The sequence below is a fragment of the Culex quinquefasciatus genome, chromosome 2 (assembly GCF_015732765.1).
Source record: "Culex quinquefasciatus strain JHB chromosome 2, VPISU_Cqui_1.0_pri_paternal, whole genome shotgun sequence".
Lineage (NCBI taxonomy): Eukaryota > Metazoa > Arthropoda > Insecta > Diptera > Culicidae > Culex > Culex quinquefasciatus.
This window is the reverse complement of record NC_051862.1, coordinates 59,412,084-59,436,166: the sequence shown is the minus strand read 5'-3', so window position 1 is coordinate 59,436,166 and position 24,083 is coordinate 59,412,084. Positions and strand designations below refer to the sequence as shown.

Sequence of the window (24,083 nt, the reverse complement as noted above, 5' to 3'; positions counted from 1 at the left end):
TGTGTTTTTGATTTTTTTTCAATAGGAAATTGTTTGCTATCAATCTGATTCTTCGAGGGCATGTAGGGAGTGTACTGTTTCGTCGCCGGTATTTGTAGCATTAAAATTCGTGCAAAAAAAAAATAAAAAATTATGCACGTGGGTGTACAGATTACGGAGTAAAAGATGATCGGATTGTTCACCTTGCGCTCACATGTGTTTCGGGGCCAAGTTGCCTGCGGGTATGGGGATCTTACATACATACATACATAGTAAAGTAGGCTGTTTCGACGCTCAAGAATGACAGGAAAAGTAAATAGTTTCACGACGGAATTGCAAAACCAAATTTTAATTCCCCAGCATACAATACCCTTCCTCAAATGATTCCATTTCGAAGCTGATAATCAAAATCCACACACGACCACACACACACTTTGTATGAATAATTTAACTGTATTTTTTCTCGAAATAATTTAAATTACACATGGGTTTTTTTAAAGTGTTGCTCTTACTGTTGTTGTTGTTGTTTTTTTGCTTGATTTACAGTATTAAAATTACAGTTTTCTTAGCTGTCTAAAAATATTGTTTTGTTTTTTTTTTTTTTGCTGGACAAACGAAAACGGGCGGGAAAAAAATCCTTTCCACTTGAATTAATTTACGACGCTGTTTTTTTTCTGGTTTATAGTTTAGTAAGTTTTGCTTGGTTTACTTTTTTGTTTCTTTTTTTGCTGGGTTTCCACTATGTCGATTAGTTATTACTTTCACTTGTTTGTTTTTTTGTTTTGTTTGCTAACGCGTGATTGTTCGCTCACTCTCCCTAATCAAGTTGCGTCTAACCGTTTGATTTTCTACAATAAGTATTATTGTAGCTAGTTTGTATGTTTGTTGTTGTTGTTTTTTTTAGCTTAAAGTTCTAATTTCAATGTTGAGTGATTTTCTCAGGAGTCTTGTCGCGCCGGTTTTCCCAAACACAAACACTCACTCGCGGTGGGGGGTGGAGTTCACTCAGTTCGCACCGTTGGCAGCGAATCCGCCGTCGGGCGCGTCATCGTCCTCTGCCGGGTCGGCCGATAGGACCGATGCCCTCCGCAGCTTCTTTACGCTCAGCTTGGGCGGTGCCTTGCCCTTGCCGGACCGGGTCATGCGCTTGCTGCTGGTCGTCGTCGTCGTGGTCGTGGTCATTTCCTGGTCCTGATCCTGCTGACTGTCGGGGGCCAGCATTTTGCCGTTGTTGGATCCGTCCTCGTAGTGGCCACTGTCTTCCTCGTCGTCTGCGCCGCCGTCCTGTGGGTGGAGATCGTCCGAATCTTCGGCGTAGTTTCGCTTCTTGCCACCAACGGTTTTTGCAGTCCTGTTGTTTGCTTTCTTATTGTTACTACCGGTTGCACTAGTAGCGTTATTACCACCGCAAAGTCTACTGTTGGCGTCTTGCTCGCCAACCAACTCATCACCACCGTTCGGGAGCAAATCCGGATTGCTGTTGCCACTAACACAGTGCGTCCGATTCTGATCAACAACACCACCACTTGAACCACCACTTTGCTTCACCAACTTATTGTTACTCCCATTCACTAGACCCGACTCCGGTTCCGGCTCCGAAGTGTCCATCCGGTTCGGGTCGGCGGCCACGGTGCCATCTTCGCCGCCGTTATTGGTGGTGCCACAACCGTTGACGTATGAGCGCAGCTGCAGGACCTCCTTCTCCAGGGTTTCCTTCTCGTCCTTGGTGTGCTTAAGCTCCTGCTGCAGGAACACGATCGTGCTCTGCATGCCCTCGACGTCCTCGTCCATCTCCTGCAGGAAGTCGTCCAGCTCTGAAAGTGAACCACACAAAAGATGATAACGGTTAAACTTTGGACATAATTCTGGCTTTAAATTTTCAAAAAAAAAAAAAAAAACTAACCCAGTTGTGACTTTTTGACCTCCTCGTTGTAGCTCTTCTGCAGGGCCAGTTCACCCTCGAGCTTGGCCAACCGTCCATTTGAGGTCATCTTGCCCAGTTCTTCGTTCTCCTGGTACAGCAGCCGGCACTTGGCCATCAACCGTTTGCCGGTGTTCGAGTCCGGGGTGAACTTCCACGCGGACAGCTCGTTCTGCGTTTCCTCCAGCTTCGCTTTGGTCTGCTGGAGTTCGTTCTTGAGCTTTTGAAAGAGTATGTTGACGGCCGGATCGAGCAGCGCCGACCGGAGGGCGGCCTGTCCCGGGGCCTGGGCGGTTTTAAGCTCGGCAATTTGACTCTGTGGAACGAGAAAGAGAGAGAATAAGTAGTGACTCAACTTTGACTTAGATGACCTCGGAAAACTTACGGCAAAGTCTTGCATCTCCTGTTCCTTGACGGCGAGTCGCCTGGCCAGAATCCGCTCGCGGCGCTGAGATTCGACATACTGTTGTTTGAGCTTGGACTCGGATTCCTTGATCGATTGAAGTTCCTCTGTGAAGGTGAGAACAGGACAGCGTTTGGTCAGTGATTGAAATTTTGGAGAAACTACTCAACAAATTTGACAAAAAAAAGGGGCAATGGGAGTTTCGAATAAGGGAAATCTGTATGTGTGGTAGATTTGAACGAATGTGATGCAACTTAAAAAAATATTTAAAATTAGAACGACCAAAGGACGCAATTTCTCAACAGCTTGTGCGTGCATACAAAACATGTTTTTTTTTATTCAAATATGTTTAAAAAAGGAAAAATTCTAAATCAGATCGATCCAAATCCCTCTCGCGTTCTTTTATTGCGGATTTCTAAGAAAACAAAAAAAAATCTTCGGCAATTGAGCGTCAACGAGGAAAAGAGAAGAAGTGATAGAAAGCTTTTTTGCTGGTTATCACGTGAAAGAAGAAGAGAACTCACAAGCTATAGGGACGGTCGCTATACCCTCTGAAATTTTGGTGTAGGAATCATCAAATGATTGTTTTTTTTTTTCTATCACTGGGGTTCATGTTTTTTTTTTGTCAAGGTATTCAGTTGAGGTATGGGTTATTGAAACATGGTTAGTCAAAGAGCAGTTCTCTAGGATTTCGGTCATTCGATTTTTTTTGTATTTTTTAATCCAGCTGAAACTTTTTTGGTGCCTTCGGTATGCCCAAAGAAGCCATTTTGCATCATTAGTTTGTCCATATAATTTTCCATACAAATTTGGCAGCTGTCCATACAAAAATGATGTATGAAAATTAAAAAATCTGTATCTTTTGAAGGAATTTTTTGATCGATTTGGTGTCTTCGGCAAAGTTGTAGGTATGGATACGGACTACACTGGAAAAAAATAATACACGGTAAAAAAATTTGGTGATTTTTTTATTTAACTTTTTATCACTAAAACTTGATTTGCAAAAAAACACAATTTTTATTTTTTTTTATTTTTTGATATGTTTTAGAGGACATAAAATGCCAACTTTTCAGAAATTTCCAGGTTGTGCAAAAAATCTTTGACCGAGTTATGAATTTTTTAATCAATACTTATTTTTTCAAAAAATCGAAATTTTGGTCGCAAAAATTTTTCAACTTCATTTTTCGATGTAAAATTGAATTTGCAATCAAAAAGTACTTTAGTGAAATTTTGATAAAGTGCACCGTTTTCAAGTTATAGTCATTTTTACGTAATTTTTTTCAAAAATGTCGCAGTTTTTCATTTTTTAAAATTAGTGCACAAGTTTGCCCACTTTTGAAAAAAATATTTTTGAAAAGCTGAGAAAATTCTCTATATTTTGCTTCTTCGGACTTTGTTGATACGACCTTTAGTTGCTGAGATATTGCAATGCAAAGGTTTAAAAACAGGAAAATTGATGTTTTCTAAGTCTCACCCAAACCGCCCACCATTTTTCAATGTCGATATCTCAGCAACTAATGGTCCGATTTTCAATGTTAAAATATGAAACATTTGTGAAATTTTCCGATCTTTTCGAAAACAATATTTTCAAAATTTTCAAATCAAGACTTACATTTCAAAAAGGCCAAACATTCAATATTACGCCCTTTTAAAATGTTAGTCCTGATTTGAAAATTTTGAAAATATTGTTTTCGAAAAGATCGGAAAATTTCACAAATGTTTCATATTTTAACATTGAAAATCGGACCATTAGTTGCTGAGATATCGACATTGAAAAATGGTGGGCGGTTTGGGTGAGACTTAGAAAACATCAATTTTCCTGTTTTTAAACCTTTGCATTGCAATATCTCAGCAACTAAAGGTCGTATCAACAAAGTCCGAAGAAGCAAAATATAGAGAATTTTCTCAGCTTTTCAAAAATATTTTTTTCAAAAGTGGGCAAACTTGTGCACTAATTTTAAAAAATGAAAAACTGCGACTATTTTGAAAAAAGTTACATAAAGATGGCTATAACTTGAAAACGGTGCACTTTATCAAAATTTCACTAAAGTACTTTTTGATTGCAAATTCAATTTTACATCGAAAAATGAAGTTGAAAAATTTTTGCGACCAAAATTTCGATTTTTGAAAAATAAGTATTGATTAAAAATTCATAACTCGGTCAAAGATTTTGCACAACCTGAAATTTCTGAAAGTTGGCATTTATGTCCTCTAAAACATATCAAAAATAAAAAAATAAAAATTGTGTTTTTGCAAATCAAGTTTTAGTGATAAAAGTTAAATAAAAATCACCAAATTTTTTACCGTGTATTATTTTTCCAGTGTAGTCGTATCCATACCTACAACTTTGCCGAAGACACCAAATCGATCAAAAATTCCTTCAAAAGATACAGATTTTGAATTTTCACATATCATTTTGTATGGACAGCTGCCAAATTTGTATGGAAAATTATATGGACAAACTAATGATGCAAAATGGCTTCTTTGGGCATACCGAAGGCACCAAAAAAGTTTCAGTCGGATTAAAAAATACAAAAATTAAAATTGTAGAAAAAAGACCGATTTCGTAGAGAATTGCTCCAAATTCAAAAAATATCCCGAGTTAGTTTTCAATAGATCCTGAGCCCCATTTGTAGATAAAGTTGGTTTTAGATCGATTTTCATTCAATTTACGAATTATTAATGTCAAAAATGCTTTATGAACAATTTATTTTCTGCACGTCTTTTAAATGCTCTTTACTGAAAAACAATTAAAATTTGATTTAATCTAGACTCTAGAGAAAAAATTAAATAATTGTCAGAAGTCGTGTTTTGTGAAAAAGTTACCTGTTGGCTAAAAATTTGCTAAATAGTTCCAGCTGTCAACAAATTTAACAATAATAGGTTATTGATAAAATTTTTGCCCAGCGACCCAAACCAGCTAAATGTGGCTCATTGACTGTTGCATTATCAAATTAATATTTTCAATATTCCACCACTAGATCACATTTTTGAGGTAATATTAGAGCTCGGCATCGCAAAATAAGAAGAGTAACTTTCGGATCGCAATTTTTATAAAAAAAAGGAAAGAATTTTTCAAATAGTAAAGAAAAACATTACCAGGAATTAAAATATTTTTTTTTTTCGTTGAGTGCATTTTGCGATTGCGGTTTCTTCAAACCATCCTGGAGCTCGATAAAGGCCTCCACAAAACGGAACTTTAAAAAAAAAGTTACTTAATCCACCTTTAGGTGATTGGTGCCTTCCTCACATTCATAAAGTATACGGTAAAAATCCGTTCATCCAGTCCGGAGATAATCGAGTGACAATTTTTTTTGTCCACCCACCTACACACATTCACACAGACATTCGCTCAGAACATGATTCTGAGTCGATAGGTATACGTGAAGGTGGGTCTACGAGGTCAAATTAAGAAGTTCATTTTTCGAGTAATTTTATAACCTTTCCTCAGTAGGGTTCGTTCAAAAATTACGTCCATGAATAGGGGAGGGGGGGGGGTCTGAGGTTTGTGACAGCCCATGTTAAAGGTATAGGAAAAGTGCGTGACAGGGGGGAGGGAGGGGGGTTCTGAAATCCAGAAAATCTCTGGACGTAATATTTGAACAAACCCGTAAGGTGAGCAAGGCAAAAAACAATCTCCCGTCAACAAAATAAAACAGCCTTTGAATGAAAAAATTGCAGAAATATAATTCAAGCGCAAGAATAAGCAAAAAAAATATAAAGGAGATCTTATTTCTAATTTATGTTTACACAATTTTTATAATCAAAAATTTTTAGTTCAAAATTAATAAAAAAATTAAACTTCATCAGTTTTAATTTCTTAAATCTTTTTTTTTAATTCAAAATTAACAAAATCCAAATTTAAATAAATAAATTCAACACAATTCGGTGTTATTAATTTTGGAGTTCCATTCAGCTGTGTGTTAAATCTCAATCCATTTTGGAACGATTACTGCTTATAACTAAGAAATTACCAAGAGTAAGACAAAAATTAGAAAAAACTTGCTAAATTTGTAAAGGAAAGAAGATAGAAAAAGTAAAATAAAAAAAATATTCCAACATCAACAAGAAGAAAAAATCGAAAATTTAATTATTTTAAAATTACAAAAGTGCAAAATTCTGAAATCCATTAAAAAACCCTCTACTGCCTAAATTTTTTTTCGAGGATTTTTATTGTTCCCGTGTTCAGGAGGTCATTTTGAGCAACTTTTGTTCTAAGAAAAACTTAACTTCTCTTGTTTTATGTTTTTATTTTTTTATTTTTAATACAGTCCAGACCAAGGGTCCTGATTGCTCAAAATCAACCACTCCATTCGCGAGCACAAATAGCAGGCGACGCGATACTGCCCTGATGAATTCCTACCGTTTGTCACTTTCAAACCATTCGCTCCCGAACATTCTCTATTCTACTCTCCTTCTCTCTCTGATCGGCTCAGTCTCCGAACGGCTCAGGCAGGCCGAACGTCACCGATCACTCCGAACTGAACACATTTTTTCTCTGATGCGCTGCGTTATACTCACATCCGGACGTAACAATTATAGACACCATTCAAAGAAACTTCCACCAAGAAAAAATCAAATTGATGGCAAACTGAGGGCATGAAGACAAAAAGACTGCCGCGCTGGCATTTTGTGAGAATGGCTCTTCGCTGAGCATGGTAGTGTGTGAGTGTCGTCGAGCGACGGAGTAGGCAAATATTTTCACGATGTATTTGTTCGCTGAGTGAACAGTTCGGGCCACTCGCTAGCTGCTTGCGAGTATCATTCGCTTATGAAAGCTAGCGGGTTGGAATAGGCGACGAATGGATAGGCAATGAGTGAGTGGTTTCTGTTCATTGAATCGAAAATCAGGACCCTTGGTTCAGACTCGATTATTCGAGGGCCCTGGCAAAATTTCACGTCGGATAATCGAATCACGATTTTTTTTTCGTTGTCTTATTTTTAATTGTCGAGCTTAAGTATGACCTTAGGGGGCTACTCTGAAGTAATTAAAAAAAATCCAAGATGGCGGTCAAAATGGCGGTGATGAAATATTGAAAAAATACATTTTCTAATTTAAAAAAAAACGAATTTTGATTAAAATGGGGTTGCATAACTCTAATTTGATATTAAAAGTTAGAAATTAAAAAAACGCGATTACTTTATTGTTAGTGATTCGATTATCCGAAGTTCTATACAAACCTTCGGATAATCGAACTTTGGGAAATCTTCGGATAATCGAGTGTGGACTGTGTTTTAATTTGCATTTATCTTGTTTAGTTTATGTTTGTTTTTGGTAGTACAGTGGACTCTCTCGTTGTCGATATTGAAGGGACCGTCGAGAGCGGGAGTTATCAAATTATAGAACGGAAAATCAATGCAATCTGTTTGAAGGGACTGAAAAATTTATTGACAGCTGGAGCAATATTGATATCGAGAAGATCGACAGCCAGAGAGTCCACTGTATTTGGTCTATTCTACGACCTCATATCATAACATTTTGCCTATCTGATTTTTCATGTTTTTACAATTACTTTTTGAATTTTTCGCTTGTTTTTCACATTTTCTGCTATCTATGATCATTATCATTTTAATTGTAAAAAAAGCGTACAGGCATAGTCTGGGATACTACAAAAATTACTGAATACTTCTTTTTACTTAAAATTTAGGAAATGTTAGTTAACAACTTAGCCAAAGTTGACCCCAAAGAAAATAATGTTTTAAAACATTGGCAAAGTCACATAAAACAAGTCAAACTTCCAACCCATTTAAACATTTTCTGGAATTTATTTCTCCTTTCCAATGCTTTTTAAAGATCTAAAATTGGTTGAAAATTGATTTTTGGAATTTTTAAAAATCTAAACCCGTCTAGAGGCGGTGTTGGGTTGCAGAGGGTTAATAGATAAAAAAAAGTAATAGTTTAAAATTCAAGAAAATATAAATTTCTTAAATACCTCCTTGAATTAAGAAATTTTTGAATTCCTTAATTCTTTAATTCTTATTTTCTGAAACTCTAAAATTCTGAAATTTTTAAATTTTTAGATTAATAAATGTCACCATCTTTGATTAAAGAAATTCAAAATGCTGAAAAGTGAGCATTTTTGAAGTCATATTTAAGGTTAGAGAAAAACAACAAAAATCGTGTTTTGATATCCTGATTTGTATGTAACATTGGTGAGGTTTTCGAATAATCGAACACGAATTTTATTTAAATTTAAATCTAAAAAAAAACTGACACTTTGTTATTATTTTTTATTTTTTATTTTTTTTGCTAAAATTAAATGACTATTGTTATGGTTTTCCCTCTGGTTTACTTCATTCTAGCAAGCATCAAAATGCGTCATTTTAATTATCGACGTTTCGAGATTTTGGGTTTTGAGGTTCAGCCTCATGAGGCAATTCTGGATTTTCAATTTTACAATGTCGAATACATATTTTTTATAAAGTTTGCGATTTTCAGTCATATTTGAATAAGCAACTTCAAATCAATTGATTTATTCATCTAAACATGTTGCAAACAAGCACCGCGCAAATACGCAAATGACCGTTCCTTGATATGGAGTTTTGCTTTCCTTCCGAGCTTCGTATTAGTCTAAAAAATATTATGAAATTCTCTCTTATGTCTGTTTTGGGTCCGTAACAACTCTGGATGTTTGATAGAAAATAGCTGACGCACTGTTTCCAGTAACTTAAAGTTAGAACTAATTTAAATTCGAAATGGACATTCAATTCAGTTGCACCACATTCGCCTTTCAAGTTGAAAAATAATAATTAAATATGCTTGTGATATGTTTGCTGAAAGGTAGGTTTATTAATCACATTGTATCTGTATCATCGATATCACACAGTTTGGGAAGTCACTTTTTGAAAAGCAGCAAATAAACAGAGTTTTGGGGGTTTGAAAATGCAGGGAATGTATGAGTAAAACAATGTGAGTTGATTCTGAGCGTAGATGCACATGAGGGGAGGAAGATAAGATGCAACAATCAATTTCGGAAAGGAACAGCAAGAGATCGATTCGGCGTAACAATTGCAACAATACACTCTCGGTATCGTTGTTATCAGCATTTCTGGCAGATTGTCTTTGTCCATTTGTTTTCTTTTTTTGTTTGTGTGATAATTTTGTTTTATGATTCTAATATAGTTGTAAATCATACCAAAGACAAATGCACCACCACATTCTCGGAGAGGTCCCCGGTCGCCCGAGACTCCGGAACCACCTCGAACCACGGAGAAGGAACCATGACTCTGAGGGAGAGTGATTTGAGGCAAAACTTCAAATCAACCACACCGACCATACACACACTTTAGCTTGAACTCGTGACGACGATGGTGACTCTGGATTCCGGGCACGGTTCTGAGCTCTTCCGAAAGATCTGCCCGGCGAGAAGATCAAAAGCGACTCTTCGTTTGACACACGCACACACGAACCCCCCCACACAGATTTTTCGTAGACACTGTTTGGAACTCTGATTCGCGCGATTTCTTGGACGTTGCACACTGTTCGTTATTTTTTATGCTGCGATTTTTCTCCCTCGCTTTTCACAAATCAGATTTTATTTTTTGCAATTTCGACGATTGCCTACATTTCTGAAATGAAAAAAAAAAACCCACACAATTTTTCGATTGATTGACATTTTCACACATTCACTACGATTTCTGAGATTTGGCTGCTCAAGCATCATCATCATCACACCATCTGGATTTTGACTATTGCACCAACAACAACCCCTTCCTCTCCCGGCTCGCTTTTCTGGCGCAATTTTCAATTGCTTTGCCCGACTTGGACACCGATACACACAGTTCATTGGCCTTCGATTTCACTGTAATTTTCTTTATTGATTTTTCTGCTACTTTTCCCCCCCTCTCAAACACATTCATAGCACTGAGTCCCCATTTGAACGGTTATTTTTTCAATTTTCCTTCATGTTTGGCCGGAAACCGGAGTGCCGTTCAACCAACGACCATCGATGTAGACCGGTGACAACGACGGTGGTGGCAGCAACCAGGTAACGATAGTTGGATCAACTAAAGAACCGAAGAATTCGGTGCTCAGACGACGCGCACTTTTTAGAAGCCGTTCTTCCTTTCGATGAAACTGGATTTATTATGGCTAAATGATTTCTTTTTTTGCCATATCGCACCAGAGCCGCATACTTTTCATTTTATGGAAAATGAAACATTTTTTTCGAAAACCTATGAAAATCGACGACCCCACGAACGCGAATCACTACACTTTTATTTTACTAATTTTTCAAATCACAATATAAATCGAAGCCAATGGTGCCAAACAAGACTGCTGCTGATGCTGGGACATGCTGATGCTGTTGCCGATGATGATCTTTGCATCGTTTCTTTACGCGAATCACTTTCTTGGATAAATGGAATGTGTGATTCTAGTCTCTACTTACTTTATTACAGATTTTTTGTTTCATATTGAGTGTAGGAATTGGAGGAAACGTGCCATCGCCAGAATTGGTGGAGCTTTGATTTAGGATTACCAAAAAAATGTTTCTAATTTTAAAAGAGATCACAAAAAACTTTAAATAATTCTGTAGGTGGAGGTGGGGCAAGAGTAACAAGCTAAGGACAAGAAATGCTAGTTAAAACCAACAAAAAATTAAAAAAAAAATGTCGGATTTTTCACTCTTATGTGAGGTCTTGTCTATTGGTTGAATGGTTTTTTTTCTAAGATCCTTATTTTACCGTCCTTATTGAACATAATGTAGTTTAGTTAAGTATGTACTTCAAAAGCTTTGCTAAAATCACGGTATATAAACATATATTTTTTTACATATTTTTTAAATGCAAATGAAAATGGAATAGCAATAACTGAGGGAGGTATTACACTACGGCAAACGAACAAACAAACTTGCACTTTTTGGCAGTTTGCCTGCTTTGTTTTTTGCCTGAATTTGGTTGTACAAACGTCAGCCTGCATACATTTTGCTTTGTTTGCGAGTTTGTCGTAAAAAAGTTTGCGAGTTTGGCAAACTGTCAAACACGAAAAAGTGCGAGTTTGTTTGCGGTAGTGTAATAGCTCCTCGAATTTAAATTTTATTCTTAATTTTAAATTTTTATCAAAGAACGCTTTAAACGGGATTGCAGTTATAATGTTTTCAAATAATTTCAAAATGTCCAGGAATTCATTTGGAACAAGTTTTTACGAACCAACATTCATTTAAAAAAGAACAAAGTTTACAAAAGTTATAAAGAATTCTTTATAACTTTTGTAAACTTTGTTCTTTTTTAAATCAATGTTGATTTATCGAGTTGTCAGTATTTAAATGTTTTAATTATTTTTGTTTCAAGGAAATTCTGTAAAATAAGACTTCAAGTTTTACTTATTTTATGTGAAATGTTTGAAGTGACAAATTATTTAAACATAAACAAACATTTGAAAAATTATTTAAAATTACCTCATAAATATAGTTTAACACAATTTTTTTCTTCAAATATTTTAGCAATGTTAAAACCGCTGAAACTGAGCTGTTTTATCATTAGCTTTGTTGTAGTTAGATGATTATAAACTTAACAAGGTACCACTCAAATCCCATTTTCAAATTCCCGACTTTTCCAGAACATTAAATAATACAGTGTAAACTAACAGGATATCGTTTCAATAAAATTACAATTACAATAGGCATTTCTTGCCTAACACCAAAAAAGTCAATACCAACTATCAAACAAAATTTCACAATAGGTTCAAAAATAATATTATTGACAGAGTGGTTTTTGTTATATTATGACTTTAAGTAAGGCCAAACTATGTTTAGTTTCAAGGAACGATATTCGAAGTAGAACGACAACTGGTAGTAGAAAGTGGTTTAGGAGCGAAATAAAATCACCAGATCACAGACGGTACAGTTTTAGTAAAAATAGAAACTTAACAATAAATTTCTAAAAATTACTTTAAAATGGATGCACTCATTGTATTGGTTCAGAAGAAAAACATGAATAATCAGTCTTTTAAAAATAACTGAATGCTAAACAATTTCAGGACTCAAGTCGGGAAATCGGAAAAGTCGGGAAAATGTCGGGAATTCGCCAAAATCCGCAAAAAATCGGGAATTTGCGATTTGTTGTGAGCAATTCTCTACGAAATCGGTCTTTTTTCTTCAATTTTAATTTTTGTATTTTTTAATCCGACTGAAACTTTTTTGGTGCCTTCGGTATGCCCAAAGAAGCCATTTTGCATCATTAGTTTGTCCATATAATTTTCCATACAAATTTGGCAGCTGTCCATACAAAAATGATATGTGAAAATTCAAAATCTGTATCTTTTGAAGGAATTTTTTGATCGATTTGGTGTCTTCGGCAAAGTTGTAGGTATGGATACGGACTACACTGGAAAAAAATTATACACGGTAAAAAAAATTTGGTGATTTTTTTATTTAACTTTTTACCACTAAAACTTGATTTGCAAAAAAACACTATTTTTATTTTTTTTTATTTTTTGATATGTTTTAGAGGACATAAAATGCCAACTTTTCAGAAATTTTCAGGTTGTGCAAAAAATCTTTGAGCGAGTTATGAATTTTTTAATCAATACTGATTTTTTCAAAGAATCGAAATATTGGTCGCAAAAATTTTTCAACTTCATTTTTCGATGTAAAATCAAATTTGCAATCGAAAAGTACTTTAGTAAAATTTTGATAAAGTGCACCGTTTTCAAGTTAAATCCATTTTTAGGTGACTTTTTTGAAAATAGTCGCAGTTTTTCATTTTTTAAAATTAGTGCACATGTTTGCACATTTTTGGAAAAAATATTTTTGAAAAGCTGAGAAAATTCACTATTTTTTGCTTATTCGGACTTTGTTGATACGATCTTTAGTTGCTGAGATATTGCAATGCAAAGGTTTAAAAACAGGAAAATTGATGTTTTCTAAGTCTCACCCAAACAACCCACCATTTTCTAATGTCGATATCTCAGCAAGTAATGGTCCGATTTTCAATGTTAATATATGAAACATTTGTGAAATTTTCCGATCTTTTCGAAAACAATATTTTCAAAATTTTCAAATCAAGACTAACATTTCAAAAGGGCCAAACATTCAATATTACGCCCTTTTAAAATGTTAGTCTTGATTTGAAAATTTGAAAATATTGTTTTCGAAAAGATCGGAAAATTTTACATATGTTTCATATATTAACATTGAAAATCGGACCATTACTTGCTGAGATATCGTCATTAGAAAATGGTGGGTTGTTTGGGTGAGACTTAGAAAACATCTATTTTCCTGTTTTTAAACCTTTGCATTGCAATATCTCAGCAACTAAAGATCGTATCAACAAAGTCCGAAGAAGCAAAATATAGAGAATTTTCTCAGCTTTTCAAAAATATTTTTTTCAAAAGTGTGCAAACATGTGCACTTATTTAAAAATGAAAACTGCAACTATTTTCAAAAAGTCACCTAAATATGGATTTATCTTGAAAACGGTGCACTTTATCAAAATTTTACTAAAGTACTTTTCGATTGCAAATTTGATTTTACATCGAAAAATGAAGTTGAAAAATTTTGCGACCAATATTTCGATTTTTTGAAAAATCAGTATTGATTAAAAATTTATAACTCGCTCAAAGATTTTGCACAACCTGAAAATTTCTGAAAAGTTGGCATTTTATGTCCTCTAAAACATATAAAAATAAAAAAATAAAAATAGTGTTTTTTGCAAATCAAGTTTTAGTGATAAAAGTTAAATAAAAAATCACCAAATTTTTACCGTGTATCATTTTTTCTAGTGTAGTCCGTATTCATACCTACAACTTTGCCGAAGACATCAAATCGATCAAAAAATTCCTTCAAAAGATACAGATTTTTGAATTTTCACATATCATTTTTGTATGGACAGCTGCCAAATTTGTATGGAAAATTATATGGACAAACTAATGATGCAAAATGGCTTCTTTGGGCATACCGAAGCCACCAAAAAAGTTTCAGTTGGATTAAAAAATACAAAAAAAATCGAATGACCGAAATCCTAGAGAACTGCTCTTGTCAAAAAGTCGGGAATCAAGTATGCTTGAACTTGATTAAAATTATTTTCTAACTCTTGAATAATTTTGTAATATATTGTACAATTTTTAAATTCAATTTACTGAATTCTTCTTTAGTAAATAAGTTTAAATGGAAGGTTACTTTTACAATTTCAATCTATTTGAGAATGAATAGTCTCTGTAAGACATTGAAAAAACTAGATGCTTTTGACACAGATTTTCATAATATTTTTTATGAATCAAAATTTATTTATATTATGTCACATTGATAGAATATTTGAAAAAACTAGAGTTTGGCAATGGTGTTTTTTTAATTGTTTTTATTGTTTAACTAAATTTATTAAGTCATTTGATTTTTTTTTCAAATGTTTCTCTAAAACTTTTTTGTGGGTATGGATGAATTAGATAAAGCATGATTTTCAGTAAATGGAAAACTAAAATATTGAATGAAATCCAATCGTTGTTCGTTCGTGTTGAATGAAAAAATTGAAAAAAAATTTACGCTTTGAAAACATAAAAAAAACATTTAAATTGCATAAAAATAAATCCAAGAAATCAAAACTACTACAAACTTGGTTAAAACATTTTAAAAACTAATTTTTTGATTCTTTGAAAGCATAATATCAGCAATAATGTTTCTAACGTTCTTTTGTTTAAAATAGTATAAAAATAAAATTAAGAATTTTGTTTTTATCTTTAACTTTTTGCCATTTCCAGTTGAAACAAAGTATGAAAAACTAAAAGTTTGCGTTTAAAAAAAATAAACATTGAAATTGTAAGTATTGTTAGGCTTTTAGTTAATTTCTCAAAAACAATTTGTTTATGTTTCTACTCTGAATCAAATAATAAATGCTTTCATTTTTGTTTTTTTTTTAAGGAATTCGCGTTAAGTTTCTGTTTTTGAAGAAAAACATTTGTAATCACTGAATAGCGTAAGCTACAATATTTCAGGAAAGTTGCTAGTATTTAAAATTGAGGTGAAAAGTCATCGATTGTGATTGGACACTCAATTACTGGCCTGGTCTAAAACGTGGTTTTTGCTCTAAAATCTCGTTTTAGACCGGTTTTTAACAGGCAAATATATACAAACTAATGTCGATTTACGAAATAGGAGAAAACTCCTCAAAAGTTAAATTATTTCCAAAATAAATACAACAACAAATCTTTAGCAAACTATCCTACCATCGTCACCAACTCTTTCTCCACCAATTCCATCCGATTGCACGTGATTCCTCACTCGCGCGTATAATGTAATTACGTAAAAAAGTCCCCGCGCACACAAATATATCGTCCAGAGTGCTCGCGCCCGCGTAAACCGCCAAAACTAGAGTTCAAAACTGTGTCCACGCATAATTCACACTCTCGCACCGCTGCCTGTTGGAGTGTTAATTTGTGTTGTTGAGTCGTTTATCTTTCGCACTATCTCTGAACTAGTTTTAGGAAGCCGTCGAGCCAACGATGATGAATATTCATGGCTTTCGTTACACCACCGGACAGTTCTCAATACCTTTCTACGGGGAGTTCATCGACCTAAATCATAAATAAGTACCAACTAAGGCAGAGAATTCTTCAACAGTCGTAAAATCAATGATTTGTTCTGCTCGCTTTTTTTCTTGCTTACAACTTGGGAGAACAGAGAGAAGAAAACCCCCCCCAAAAGGCAGGCGCGTTCTGGCGAGTCCGTTTTACGTGCGAGGCTCGACGAACACGGCGCAGTACAGAGTACAAACACTGTATTGAGTCAGTTTTGTGAGAGATGTGAGTGAAATTGTGGAGGTACCTTCCAGCATGCGGCAGTGAAATTCCAGCGATTCGCCGGTACGCCCGACCACGACGACGCCGGGAGCGGAACCGACACCCGCCGGCACCGGCACACTTCCGGCGACCGCGGCGATGGCCACCGACGCAGGGGCGGTGGCAACGGCGACGGCACTGTTTAACGGTGGCGACGACGCGGACAACACATTGCTGCCGTGATCGGTGTCCATGAGGCTCGAGCTGTCCTCCGCACTCTGCTGCATCGCCTGAGACGAATCTCGGGGAGTTTTGTGTTCGTTTTGTTTTTCTTTTTTCTTCTTTCTTTTTTCACCAAAACACACACACGTATACGCACGCACACACACGCACACGTTCTGTATGTGTGACGATTTGGGTGATTTCTGCCAGAAGCAAGCACTCACGAAAAATAACAAAACTACTTTCACTAAATTCTTCCTGTATTTTTTTTTGTATTCTTCTCGGTGAAAGGCGATTCAAGCTTCAAGAATCGTTGGCGGGAGGGGGCTTCACTTGCGGTTGATTGAACTCTGTCCTTACACCGACTTGTCCGTTTTTATGAGCTGAAAGGAGTAAAGCAAGAAGAAGTGTTATTATTTGTCTGAATTTTAAAACAACCCCGTTTATTTGGCATTTTTTTACATTTTCAAATAACACATAAACTTTGAAAAATATTTGCTACGGCCTTAATAATACAGAAAGTGTCTGACAAAAAAAACTCGTTTATGTTTAATTTGGATTTGCTTATTTAAATGCGACTGAAAATTACAAAGTTAAATGTTTTAATCGAAGTAATAAAACTGAAAATCCAAAAATAAAGCTTACATCGCTGACATTATTATTTACAACGATAAAGCTTATGTTTCTGAGTACAATCAATTATATTTTATTTGCACCTAAATGAAAAAAGGATCATCAATGGTTGTACATAAAAAGCATAGGGCTTTAGGACCCTATTGCCTTAAGGACGTATTAAGGAGGTATTAGACTATGGCAAACAAACTCTACACAGGTTTAAGTGTAAATTTGATTAGTTTTTAATTGAATAACGTGATATTTACTTATTGAACTCTTGAACTCTGATATGTTGCTAAAAATGTTTGATAAAAATATAAATATTCATTAAAAAAATAGTAGGGGAGTGTGGGGTTATTTGGACACCCTAAGGAAATTGCTCTGTCACGGGCTGTATGGATATTTTAAAGGAATGTGGATGACACCAGAGGATAATAGAGACCATATTTGATGGAAAAATGTCATTCATTTCGATAAATTTTGATGAAAAACCCATTTTTATCGCAAAAATTAAAAGGTGTCCAAATTACCCCCACATTTTTGTGTGGGGGTAAAATGAACACCCCTATGGGGTAATTTGGACATGCCTTGTGGGGTAATATGGACATACCTTGTGGGGTAATATGAACACCTTTTGTGGGGTAATTTGGACACATGTTGAAGAATAAGTTTAACATTTGATTTTTTGAGCATGTTTTTTATCCTTCAACCTGGTTTTGTAATTGCTTTATATTTCGAAGTGTTGCTCATAATATTTCATCAAAGGTTTAAATAATGATTTTGTGATAGAACTATAATTCAATAGGAAGATAACAAATAGTTCAGTGTAGCATACATAATTTAATCATTCATTCTGTAATGATTTAAACATTGATTCTGGATCAGGCACACTATACTTGTTTTTAGTGATTAAGGTATCGTTTATGTTTATATAAATCAATCTTTATATAGAATTTATTAGCCTGAAAATATCATTTTTTAAATTTCACATTCTGTAGCCCTTCAAATTTAAATATTATTGTAAACCAGCATAGAAATTAGAAATGTCAAAGAAATTAATTAAAAGCAATCAACATTAGAGTCTTGTTGAACGCCAAATGTACAGTAATCAGATTTTGATCAATTCGAATATTGGAATAAATTTATCTAAATTAAAAAATAGGGGTTTTGTAAAAGTTCTCATTGTTCACATTCATTTTTGATTGTTTTGACATATTAAATCCCTCTAAATTTATCTAAATCCCTTTAAAACTCATCCAACCATGAAAATTACTTTTTTGTTGCCTGGCAGGTAGACTTTCAGGTATGTCCAAATTACCCCACAAGCCATGTCCAAATTACCCCCATAGCATATTCTATCATAAATTGCGATTTTTGATGATAAAAATGGATAAAATGCACAATTTTTATACGTACATATCTCAGGCATCGTCCAAGCAACCCCCTTAAACAAAAAATGTCCACTTTTTTGCCATATAACCCCTGCAAAACCTTATTTCCTAACCTTCAAATATTAGAATTTAAGGCAGTGCCAACCGGCCTTTGGAAACATTTACACATTATACCAAAACTACTTAACCTATTCCAACTTTTTTGGTTTGTCCATACTCCTAGGCCATTACTAGTACTAGCCTTATCACTTAAATTGCCGTTTTCACTTTATATCCGAAGAAAACGTGATTTTTAAAGGGGTGTCCAAATTACCCCCACTGTCCATATTACCCCAAACTCCCCTACCATCGATTGCATACACGTTTTAAATTTAAATTGGCACTGTTATGCTATATAATATATAGAATTTTGAAACCACTCCGGGATTTTATTTAAGAGATTTATCGTTTTCTTGTGTTTTTACACTATCATGTAACTGTAAAAATGTGAAAAGCTTTACATTTGATATTTATTTTCAGAGACGGAAAATGTGTTTTTTTAAATAAAATACTGTCAAATGTTTAGTAAACATAGAGTTGCAATCAACTGAATAAAAATATATTTTCCTAAATTTATTGTCATTTCTAGTACGATTGGATTTATTTATTTATTTATTTATTTTTTTTTTTTTTTTGGGAGGGTGATCCAGCCGCACATCGTTGATGTCGAAACCTCTAAACTGGGCCCTCGTCCTGTCACGTCCGTCAGTAGTCTTGTCGTACATTACAACTAGAATCAGATCTGCCAATGAATTAGTACACTTCGACCAAATAAACACTGACGCTGTATGGATCTGACTCTAGAATAAATGCACAGTTGTGTGTTATTCATAAGTCCAAAATGTTCAATTATTCATATAAGTCCAAATATTCATTTGCGGATAACTACCTAACTTGAATTGAATACAAGATTTAAAGCAACCTATCCGAAAGCTACTCTTATCTCAAATCCCCGACATTTTAATTAATAGCCAAAAAACGTTTCTTTTAAAACCTGTCTGACTTCTTTTAAAAACAACAAAAAGTAGATTAACAGTTCATATTTTACAAGTCGCTAATTGAAAAAGAGACGACCATTTGATCGTCAGAATTCCAGTAGATCCTCGATTCGCAACAATGGTCGATACAATCATAATCCGACAACCGTTAGTTCAACAGATCAACGAATTTAGTCCGATATCATTTCACTATTGATTGATCGAGACTCTATGGAAATTTTGACAAATCAGAATGGTTTTTATGCTACTTGAATGAAAATCACTGATTCTGATAGAATAACTAAATTCACTGTTACTAATTTTGTCCCTAAATAACTAAAGGCAAAGTATAAAAAGTTGATATTTATAGTTAAAATCCTAAATTCTACAAACACTATTTTTTAAACCCGCATCCTAACCTGACACCCACATTAAGATAGGGAAAAATCACATATGTAGCGGTTCATTGTACAAATGTGATATTTCCACTATCAGAGAACCTCCTTGTCTCGATGACAGCTTATCGGCCATCGATTAAGCCCTGAGACTACGCCAAAGTGGGTTCTCGCAGCATGAAGTGGTGTCCATGTGTAAAAATGGAAGCTTCAGCAATATACTGAACACTTCGATTTTAATTCCACATCGAATCAAATCATACTCTTTGCCAAACAAGCATCAAACCTATGACACTCATTATGACAAAGCCCAGGGTAGTACGATTGGATTTATTTAAAATTATTTAGAATATTTTAGAAATTTCTAGGTGCAGCTCGGTAAAGAGTTTTTTCGCCATTTTTTATAGAAGCTCATTTTTTTAAACTATTGATAGTATCAAATGTGCTTGGTTAATTTCGTGTCATAGCAATTCGAAATTCGACGAATACCATTTTATTTTAAAAGTAGAATTTCAAATAACAATTGAAGATTCAAATTCGTTTTATTCCAGATTAAATGACATGGTCTTTAAAGTATTTTTTTTTATTTTAGAAATCAGCTCTTTTCTGCAATATTTTATTACAAAAATAAAAGTAAAAAAATGTTATAATTTAAATTACAGGTTAGAATTCCAAAAAATATTGGAAAATGCATTATACACCCGTACAGTTGATATCCAGAGTTTTTTTTTAAAAGGTCCTATAAACTATTGTCTTTCATATGTTTATAGGACCTAATCAAAAAAAAAAAGTCGAGATATGCATTCATTAGTTTTCAAAAAAAAAAAAAAAGATTTGCCGAAAACATTGTTTTTTTTTTTTGCGAAAAAACTGCTTTTTGCATCGAATTACCCCAAACATGCGGAAAATCATTCTAAACGTAGAGGAATGCATTTTGATTTAATTTCAGTTCATTTTACTTAAATTTCCGTTGAAAATTTGAACTTTGCTGACAAAAAAAAATTTGGATCCTGATTTTTCGGTCAGACGTTTTTTTTTCTCAAAAAGACATTGTCTTTCATATATTGAATTTGTGTATTTTAATTTCTTTAAACTTTGAAATCTCTAAATTGATAGCTTAAGAATATTAGAAATTCTTGAATCATTGAATTTGTGAATAAACCCAAAAAATCATTACAAATTTAAAAAGTATTAATGCTTTGAATTTTGAATTTATGTTTTCCGCGAATTTGCGTGTTTAAATATGTTCATGTTAGCATTTTTTTAAATTTAAAATGCTTTAATCTTTAAAAATCAAAAAATTGCTTGCATTTTCGTAAAACTTGATAAATTCCAATTTTCTTAAGTGCATTTGAAAGGTCTTTTGAAGCACTTCAAACTTCTAACTTTTTCTCATAACTTTTGCAAATTACTGTTAAAAATTGAAACACATACTTATGAGACCATTTAAAAAAACCCTAGATTTCAACAATTTTCTGTTTAACTTTAAATAGAGGCAAAATAGTTTAACTATCGAAACAATTCAATGTCTTAAAATGTTGTCAAAATGGAGAGCTAAATGAGCGCTTCCCTAACACCGCCGGGAAGGTCAAGTACCTAGAATACGTAAAATTGGCCAACTAAAAGGTGCTTCCCTAACACGGATGTGAAATGCAAGTACCTTGAATGCATAATATGTTGAAGAAAGTCGAGCGTTTACCAAAGTTATCATTTAATTTTTTAGTCATATTTTTAGTTATTTTTGTTTTGAGAGATTTCTATAGAATTCAAATAGGTAGGTATTTATTTAGTTTCTTACAGCCACTCTTTTAGAACTCAAAATCTTCTCTTTTCATTACTCTCAGGTGCAACACCTCCCCGAAAAAGCCGGTTTTTGGCAAATCTTACTGAACACACACACACACCCCACCACACGCAATCACCACACTACTTCGTTCACTTCACTTCGCAGCAGGCTGGTTCATATTTTTTATGCTTTTTCTTCTCGAGGCCCACCACCACCACCCCCTGGGGGCAGCGTCTCCTCCCTCTCTTTCACCTCTCGTGCCCTAGTTTTATGCATGTCGAGAGCAAAAATGGTGACGCCTTAAGAAATTTCCACTCGCCGCAGCCTCAACTTTGCGGAAAACCCTCGGCGATTTTCCACAAAATAAGCACAACTTTTAATTTTTCCACCCCGAGCTTGAGCATTCCGCCACGGCCAGCGGACGTCGACCATTTTTATTTTGGCCTCCTCCGCCCGAAATTTATAACCTGGCTTCTGTCTGTGACGTGAACCTTCCTCTTGCAGCAGCAGCAGCAGCAGAAAAATGTCCATTTTGGAGCACCCACTTTTGAATCCGCAATTTGGCCACTTTAAACCACTTCCCCCCGCCCAAAAACACCACCCCCGCACTCGGCTCACCTTGCGCAACACTTTGACGACGGGTTCGCCCGGTTCCGATCCGGATTTAGTCCTAAATTTTGCACAAAATACACCGTTGGCCCAGCAACGAAGCCACTTTTACCATTTTCAGTTCGCGATTGCGAGAGAGGGCGAGAGAGTGGGATGGATTGATTGAATAAAAGAGAGAGAGAACGCGAAGACCTTGTTTGACAGCTGTCAGTTTGTGACCGAACTGTTGTAGGGTTTCGTGGTGCACGGAAAAATTTGCTTCACTTGAAATTCTAGCTAAACATTGTAATAGGGCCAGTTCGTTGACAGCTACCAACCAGTCAACATCGTGGAAAAATTTCTTGACTTTTTTTTGATAAGGTCCTATAAACAAATGTAAACATTGAGTGTATCCCTTTCACACCTTATGTCAAAGTCGATCGGAGTAAGCGGGATACACTCAATGTTTACATTTGTTTATCGAGAAATTAAAAGTGAGAGTGTGTGAGTGCAACATGGAGTTAAAATTTTCAAATTGCCATGGTAATCTTCACAGAAAGTTTAACTCCATGTTGCACACACTCTCACTTTTAATTTCTCGATAGGACCTTATCAAAAAAAAGTCAAGATTTGCTCTCGGGCTTGTTTACTTTTAAAATCGTTTTCGACCGTAAATCGCGGGTCGTAATCACGCGCGGTTTCCCTGCCGAATATGGGAAAAAAGAAGTCAAAGGCCCCGCCGGACGGCGTCCCGGGGGTGAAAAAAACGACGCAGCACACGTTCGATCGCCGAGACTACGGTCCGAAACTGAAAACTAACCCCACTTTGGACACCGAAGTGAAAAAACTCGCAGCTGCGGGTCACGGCTATTCACTCCGGCGAAGGGCATCTTACTCGGATTTGTCTAGCTCGCGAAACGGAAATACCTGGGCTGGTGCATCCACCCAGCCAATCCCACTTGCCAACGGGTTCGACACTTTGCAGTCGATGGAAGACGATTCGTCCAGCAGTATCAGCGGTGACAGCATCCCTGGAGTTGTTGACATCCGCGTCAAGAAAACGGTGAAGGCTCGCTGCCCCCCAATAACAGTGCGAAACAAGACGGCGATCGAAATCAACAAACTGATTTCACGCCTTGGAGGTGGCGGCGGCAGCTACAGCCTACGAAACTTTGAGAAGGCGGTCCAGATCAAGGTGAAGTGCGCGGAACTTTTCGAGAAAATTACCGCTGAGCTGGTGCAGTTGAACGCGGAGTTCTTCACCCATGCCAAGCCGGAGGACGCCCTCGTGAAGATCGTTCTTTCGGGTCTACCCGTGTTCGAGGTTGATGATCTGATCGAAGAACTTGAAAAGAACGACATTTTCCCGCGGGAAGTCAAAGTGCTGTCAAAATCGGAAGGTGGAAATCGTGCACTCTACCTTCTCAACTTCTTGAAGGGTTCGGTGAAGCTGACGCAGCTTCGCGAGGTGAAAACCATCTGCAACGTCGTGGTCTGGTGGCGTTTTTACACTCGGAACAAAACTGACGTGATGCAATGTTTCCGTTGCCAAGGATTTGGTCATGGCAGCCGGTATTGCAACATGACGCCTCGCTGTGTCAAGTGTGGGCAGAAGCACGGATCGAACGAATGTCAGCTCCCAACGAAGACCGAGCTGGAGAAAGCCCCGGATGACGTCCGCCAGAAGATAAAATGTGCCAACTGTAACCTCAACCACACGGCCAACTTTAAGGACTGCACCGCTCGCAAGGACTACCTCAAACACCAGGAGAAGAAAAAACCTCGCAAAGCAGCACCGCAGGCTGAGAAGGCGTCCCCCTCGCCACGGAAGTTCACCTCAAACGTGGTGGCACCTGGACTGTCCTTCGCAAACATTGCTGCTGGTTCGAGCACTAACGCCCGACCCGGCGCATCGACCCAAGAAACAGAAGCTTCCAACGACGATCTGTTTACAGTTACTGAGTTCTTGGGCTTGGCGAGAGAGATGTACGCTCGGCTCAGCAAGTGTACGACTAGGGAGGAACAATTCTTCGCTCTTCACGAGCTTATGGTGAAG

At 35.8% G+C, this 24,083-nt stretch overlaps 1 protein-coding gene across 1 annotated transcript; it reads right to left on the bottom strand.

The window, feature by feature from the left end:
- Nucleotides 1-751: 751 nt before the first annotated feature.
- On the bottom strand, nt 752-22,196 carry LOC6052170 (pre-mRNA-splicing regulator female-lethal(2)D). Its single transcript, XM_038254988.1, has 5 exons — nt 22,058-22,196; nt 16,061-16,619; nt 2,286-2,410; nt 1,883-2,216; nt 752-1,793 (listed from the first exon to the last, which is right to left on the bottom strand). The coding sequence occupies exons 2-5, from the start codon at nt 16,299-16,301 to the stop codon at nt 985-987; spliced, it is 1,509 nt and encodes a 502-aa protein (XP_038110916.1). The 5' UTR covers nt 16,302-16,619; nt 22,058-22,196; the 3' UTR covers nt 752-984.
- Nucleotides 22,197-24,083: the final 1,887 nt, after the last annotated feature.

Excerpts from the sequence above, each read along its gene's own strand:
- LOC6052170 (XM_038254988.1), bottom strand. The coding sequence starts at position 16,301 with ATGCAGCAGAGTGCGGAGGACAGCTCGAGCCTCATGGACACCGATCAC. Across the intron at positions 2,217-2,285 it reads AGGAGATGCAAGACTTTGCC|AGTCAAATTGCCGAGCTTAA; the intron begins GTAAGTTTTCCG and ends CTCGTTCCACAG. Across the intron at positions 1,794-1,882 it reads GGTCAAAAAGTCACAACTGG|AGCTGGACGACTTCCTGCAG; the intron begins GTTAGTTTTTTT and ends GTTCACTTTCAG.